Genomic DNA, 6,870 nt, shown 5'->3' on the forward strand with positions numbered 1-6,870 from the left:
ACAGCACAGTGGTTCAGACGGGTGGTATCTGTTTCAGTTAGGGAGGTGGGAGTGAATGCGCTTTAAACATGTCTGAAACCCACAGCATCTATCCTGTGTGTGTGTGTGTGTGTGTGTGTGTGTGTGTGTGTGTGTGTGTGTGTGTGTGTGTGTGTGTGTGTGTGTGTGTGTGTGGTGCTGGGAATCTGTTGTGTGAATTTGTTTTTGATGAATCTACATTTCTTATTGTGTTATATGCATGCAGCGTATTACTTTATTTACTGTGGTTTTAGGTTGTTGTAGACATTTCTGAAGGAAGCAATAAAAAGCATGATTCACAAAGCACAGGTCACGCAGGGAGTAAGTGAGAAAGTCCTGAAGCACGGCAGTATCAATGTTTTAATTAACTCTGGATTCCTGCTTGCTCCTGTTTGTATTTATTTGCCTGTCTTGGTCTGCCTCTCTGGTTATGACCCTTGCCTGCCCCATGGCCCTGTAAGCAATTTACAGTATTTTTTGGAAATAAATCATTGAACTGTAGCCTCGACCAAAAATCCCTCCCATCGTAGATTACTCTTGCATAAGAGGGAAACGTGAAGCTGAACTTAAAGCCATGCTGCTTCTTTTAAAATCAGCATGGAATACTAGTACATATCCAGCATGTTAAGCACAAGAGAAATCCACCGCTTCCTGTACTTCACCCAAGCATTTAGGGAACAATGGAGGGCATAAAATATGACACAACCATATTCCCATAACTTCATAAGTGCAGAGCATGTCCATTATTCATTACTTATTTAGGACCATGAATGCAGCATGAACACAAACACAGCTATAGGAATGAATATATAATTTATAATATTGCAGTTACAATATTTAAGTTCTACTGTAAATGTATACATGACCTGCTTGTCTAAAAGCCACTGTCTCTCTGAAAGGGAGACAAATCAACTGAAATAAAATGTGGACAATAAGTGGAATCTGTCAGTGGCTTTAAATGTGAAGTCTAAAATAAAACCTGTGAGGTTACCGTTGACCATTCTGCTGATAGGCGTGAGGACAAAGGGGGGGCGTGTACTGTGCATGTGTAAAGCCTGCCTCTCAAATAAGTTTGGGTCGAAGAGGAGTGAGGGGCAGACAAACAAGACGACGACTAAATAGCTAGTTGGATTTGCAGGCTGGAGCTGGCAGCGCAATACGCACGTTTAGCTCCTTGGACTCCACTGGGACATTGAAGGAGTTGAAGATGGTTCCTGTCAGGATGAGGCTGGTATTCTGCTGGTTATGCATTGTGCATTTGGCCCTTATCAATGCTGTACTCTTCACCCGCAACAATCCTCAAGCCACCCCCAGCAGCTTGTCATCAGACAGGAGGGCCCAGGCCTCTCAGAGCGCAGGTGAGTGCATGACCCCTTCTGCGGCCGCTTTCACAATTCGTTCATTCTTCACTGCTCTTCATTTTGTCAGGTAAAGCAAATATTAAAAAGCAAAACGATATTCAATAATGAAAAGTTAACCTACAGTAAAGTGTAATAATGCTAGGAGTTCTAAGAATGTCGTGATTATCGCGATGAATACAATAAAAAAAGCGGTGATAGTGATAGAAAATAAGACAATATGTACTCTATTTCTAGAGAAAAAAAATAACAGGAATGAATATTCTAATATGAAATATTATAGAACTATGAGCTGTAATGTGGCAGTCTTGGGTATAGTAGAAAGCAAGTGCGAAAGCGTTATTTTGAATTGTGACCACGCACTGTGCAGTGTCTTTAATGCAGTTTGTCCAAAGTCATTTTCTTGCAACACCGGAGTGCAAATAAAAACGCCTGCAATCCAAGACACATCACGCAAGTGACTGTAGCTATACCTAATTAAATTAAATTAAATTAAATTAGGTATAGCTACAGTCACGTGCGTTTTGCGTTTGGAAGCATCCTAAATTTTAGGATGCTTTCAAATGCTGCTTTGTCATCAAAACTGGAGTCGAATTGTTCTTGTTATCTTGCTAACACATGACCTGAAGTCCTGTGAGTCAGTGTGGACGTAGGTCTCTGTTCGAGGCTCATCTCTAAAATCCCGCTCTGTGACGTACGAAAGACTGAAAAGATCAAGATATATGAGAGAGTCAATGTGTGATTAAATTTGCTCATGTTAAGCAGTTGCCTAACTTGTATGTTCAGCTTAAATGGCACCAGGCAAACTGTGAAGTGATGTGTTGCGCATCTCTGAACAATAAACTAAGAGCTAACAATAAAAGTGCAATTCAAAATAAACACACATAGTAAAAGCCAGGCTGAAAAGGTGTGTTTTAAGTTTCCTTTTAAAGATGTTTTCATTCTTGTGCACGCAAACAAGATCATTTGTATTTCCAAAAATGTTTTTAGATACTAGTAGTGTCCATTATTCTTAATGGATATGAGCAGCATTTTTTACATATTTCAAGCATTTATTATCTTCCGAGAAGACAGGAAATAAGGAGATGAAGCTAAATTCTTGATATCTTTGGTGTACAAGATCATCTTAGTGCACAAGATTTAAAAAAAAAACAAAAAAAACAAAACAAAAACACCTTACAGGATTTCAGGGGCTCTATAATCACTTAAGTGCTAGTTAAGCCTTTTTACTGGCCTTTATTAGTCAATCAATGTGACTGTGCAGTAAATCAGGAATTATGATGAAGCCAGACAACAGGGAGCAGGCAGTTGGGCACATATTGACACAGTCATTGTCTTGTCACAGTGTGACTGCATGCAAACACTACTATACACTTGGCAGAGAGATTAAAGAGAAAGTAACATGCAGCTGGTAAGAGGAGCAGTTGCAGGTTTTAGACCTCCTTGGGGAATCTCACTGAGGGCCTCTGGTGGATAGAAAAGGAAGTGAAAGACAGCTAAAGGGGAGTATGTTGAAATTATTTGAGTGTTTTGTTTTCCCATGATTATAGAATAATTCTACTTGTACTTTAGTTGAGCTTTTACGTTTGGTGATCCTTTAAACTTCTACTCCACTACATTTCACGGGATAGTATTGCACATTGTACTCTCTGCTGGGAATTACGTGATTTCACCACTCCCTAAAGGGTAAAAGAAATCAACAGGAGGGAGAGGGAGATGCCAGTCAAGCACAGCACTATGAGATGAAAATGCCTGTGTGGGTAGACTACGGGTGTGCCTTTAAGATTTTACATGCAAACTCTATGATACCTTTATAAAATGCAATTTACTGATTAGCTACCAAACAATACAGCTACAATCTTGAGATGCTACTTATACATAATTACATATGGTAAGTAAATAGTATATATTGCTATAGCACTGACAGGGTCCACTCTGCATAAAGAGTACTTTTAGTTTTAGTAAGGCTGGGAGGCCGATGATCTTGGCCTTGTGCAATTTGTGTGAATCTGTTCTTGGAGGGGGTTGACAGCATATTAAATAAGCAAGAGGAGCAGTAGAGGAGGAAGGGTTGAGCTACACTTTTGTAGAGTAGCAGCAGAAGGAGGGGGGCGATAGAAAGTGCTTTGAGTTTGCAGATGAGGGAGAGTCTTTGTTGACAGCATTTATGGGTGTCAATGGTGTGTTGTTCAAAGCTCAGTTTTAGACAATTGCAAAATTTGTAAGCAATTACTGTCACACCTCATGCGTCTGTCAATGTGCACAATGTGAAATAAAATAAGCTGTATTCTCCCTTATGTTTGTCTCCACTGCTGTTACAGTGTATTGATTTATATTAGAGTCGCACAGCTCTGGGGATTCCGGAAATAACAGCAGAAGAGTCTCGAGGGTTGACCAAAGATTTCCGATTATTTTTCAGAAAAACTGATGCGTGGCTTTATGACCGGAATATACACAAATGGAAATACATGAGAGGCACAAACTGGTGATTGTACACAAATCAGTCTGTGATTGAGATGTTCTGCAACATTAGTTCCTTATCAATAGTCTTGATGTTGTCTCAACAGGGCCATTGAACCCCGGAAGACAGAGACCACTGTTTGCGAGGAGAGGACAGTATGAACGACAAAGGACCCACATAGCTGTAAGATGTGTGTGGTTCACATACACTTAGCATAGATGTTTCTCGTTAACAGGAAAGCTTTTCTTCTTAAGTTAGCTTAATTTAAGTCAGCTTTCAGTAAACAGCAGTACTTTTTACACTTCAAAAGGAGGTGAGGCAAAACTACCTGATTGTGTGATTTTGATGCTCTAACATTCACCTACCTTGTCTCCCTCTCTGTGTTCTCTCCACCTTTCAGAGAGAAAAAGCGGTTTCTGTCCCTAGAAATGACCTCCCCACTCCTTCTAAAGAGGTGCCCAAACCTGTTAAACCAAACTGCTCTCAGCTTGCACAAAGCTGTTTGCCACAGTCTGGCTGCTGTGACCCATGTGCGTCATGCCACTGCCGCTTCTTCAATACGATCTGCTTCTGCCGGAGGACAAAACAGTTACACAAGAAGACATAGAGGACGCCAGCAAAGCCGAGATACAAAAAATAACACTTCAGGCCTGTGAAAAGAGACGCCATCACCCACCCAGAAAATCAGTTTTGTCAGACAGTGAATGCACGTTTGAAAAAGTTTAAATATATCTCTTGTGAACGGCAACTGGAAAAAAGTTATCCAGTCCAGTTTCCAGTAGGAGGAGAAGTAAAATGTCCTGGAAAATCTGGTGTTGTCCTGGAGAATTATTTTATTTTTTTTAATATTTGCCTTTAGCTAAGAGAGCTCCCCAAAACGAATAACACACCCATCTGAAAGAGCTAAGTTATGTTCAAGATCATATTAATGTTCAAACAGTAGTTTATGGAGAATAAGGGTCTTTTGAATTGGCTGCTCTCCATGTCCACACCCCTGCTAAATATGAAGCTAATGCTAGCAGCCAGTTAGCTTAGCTTAACATAAGACCTGGACTCTATCCTTCATGCCATAATACCTACATGAATGTATTAGTTCCTACAACATATTTCTGCAAGCCCTCACCCTTTCTCAAATGAGAGGTCTGTGGTCATTATCAGCTAAAAAATTGGAATCTGTCAAACAGATCGCTTTGTTCTTTTCTTTGGAAGGCCCTCGCTGTCTCTCTCTTTGAAGCAGCACAGCTGAATCAGGGCTGGAATCTCATCTTTTGGTCTAGCAATTTAACAGTTAAAATGAGGCTCTACAGTAGCACTGATTTGTAGAAATACTACAACATGCTCTCACGTTGAGCTTTGAATGTTGCAGTTTCGAAAGATTTCCGGTCATTCTAGCATTTTCATTGCTTGAGCATGTATCTTTGTAATGCTAAATTCTACAAATAAATGTATTTTACACTCATGCTGCCAGCACGTATGCTAAGACTGTCCATCTGGGCTAATTTTCTAGTTTAGTATATATGTATATATATCTAGTATACATGTACAGCATGTTGCCATCTGTCGGGTATTTTATGCGCAAGTAAGCATGATTGTAAGCATGTATAGTTTATTTTGTGTGTGTTTTGTCCTGTATACAGTTTAATTTTCAAATCCTAATTTGTGCTGAGAAGCTATGAACAGGTAGAGCAGGCTTGTGTGTGTGTGTGTTTGTGTGTGTGTGTGTGTGTGTGTGTGTGTGTGTGTGAGATTATTATACATGAACATGTTAAATATCACCTTGATGTTTGTTTTGATGCAAATATCTTTGCTGTCATGGTGACTGTCTGCATTTAACTGATTAAAGTCAGTTGGTTGAAATGTTGTGTTGTTTCATATATCACTTATCAGCCTTTTTTTTTTTTTCATTTGAGTCAGGGTGCATCACCATTCTAACAGAATTATACCCATCCTGATGAGAGAAGGCTGTTGGGAAGAATGCCCAAAATGGCCAGATTAGAATTGGCTGCCAAACAAAGTGAAATTTGGTTCCAATTTTTGTCCAGGGCTGCATGTAAGCTAACATCCTCCCTAACTCGTCTTGTTTTCCTCCCCTCCAGCAAGGGTTGCCTATAAAATGCATGAAGTGTATCCCATGCTGTGGCAAAGGAACAAGACTTGTGTGAAAGTGAAAAATCCAAAGTTTAACTTGAATTTTCTGCTGTCATTACATTGTGAGCTGCAGGAATTGCTAGTCCAAAGGGATTAGGAATCTTTGGAAGAACACCAGGGTCTAAATTAAATCCAAAGGGCATTAAATTACCCTCTAAAAGACCCTCCTCAGTGAGTAGTACTTTCCAATTTTGAGGGCTGGACTTGTGGTGCTGAACAGTTCTGATTTGTTGAATACTCGAACATTTTGTCAGCCACCAGTTTAAAAAATCTGCAACCACAAACTAGTTCCATTTTTCCTATTGTGCTTTGACATGTCAACATGGAGTCACACGAAGAAAGCGTGCGATAGATGGACCATGAGTCCAGGCCTTATTGAACACTGTGACTAGCAAAAATGAAATCGCTCACATGTCAGTGCACTACTTTGCCTAGTCTTCTTGGGTCTTTGTTATTACTTTTAGTTCATTGCAAAGTAGGGTTTAAAGTTCTGAGTGATTTGCATGGAAATGTGGGTTTTGTTAAAACAGCACACGATGAACTGGTAGGCTAACTTCTTGTGCATCATAAAATTCATCGCTAGGGGCCTCACCAAAGAGAAGGCATTATGGGAAGGCAAGATGCTAAAGTGGAACCAAATGTAGCCAGATTTTGCTGTTGTAACATACATGCTGATTCCCAAAGAGTCCAGGATGCTGTGCAAAACAAGTGGCAATAAAGTGATAATTTGTTCATGTAGAGTCACTGCGGGTGAAATACTCTTTAATGAGATTGGGATGTGAGATGGCACATCACTGTCTGATGATTCACTCAGACAGGCTGTGTGCAGGAATACCTCGACCCCAGGGGTTTATTTCCATCTTGTCCTTTTGTTGCCTGCATGTC

At 40.1% G+C, this 6,870-nt stretch overlaps 1 protein-coding gene across 1 annotated transcript; it reads left to right on the forward strand.

Annotated features, from left to right (window-relative positions):
- Positions 1–1,219: 1,219 nt before the first annotated feature.
- Positions 1,220–5,691, forward strand: LOC139347108 (agouti-signaling protein-like). Its single transcript, XM_070986575.1, has 3 exons — positions 1,220–1,376; positions 3,944–4,020; positions 4,238–5,691. The coding sequence occupies exons 1-3, from the start codon at positions 1,226–1,228 to the stop codon at positions 4,442–4,444; spliced, it is 435 nt and encodes a 144-aa protein (XP_070842676.1). The 5' UTR covers positions 1,220–1,225; the 3' UTR covers positions 4,445–5,691.
- The last annotated feature ends 1,179 nt before the right edge of the window (positions 5,692–6,870 follow it).

This window comes from Chaetodon trifascialis, chromosome 18 (genome assembly GCF_039877785.1).
Source record: "Chaetodon trifascialis isolate fChaTrf1 chromosome 18, fChaTrf1.hap1, whole genome shotgun sequence".
Lineage (NCBI taxonomy): Eukaryota > Metazoa > Chordata > Actinopteri > Chaetodontiformes > Chaetodontidae > Chaetodon > Chaetodon trifascialis.

Bases quoted from the DNA above. Each gene is read 5' to 3' on its own strand.
- LOC139347108 (XM_070986575.1), top strand. From the start codon at position 1,226: ATGGTTCCTGTCAGGATGAGGCTGGTATTCTGCTGGTTATGCATTGTG. The intron at 1,377-3,943 runs GTGAGTGCATGA...TTGTCTCAACAG, and splicing joins CCAGGCCTCTCAGAGCGCAG to GGCCATTGAACCCCGGAAGA. The intron at 4,021-4,237 runs GTAAGATGTGTG...TCCACCTTTCAG, and splicing joins GACAAAGGACCCACATAGCT to AGAGAAAAAGCGGTTTCTGT.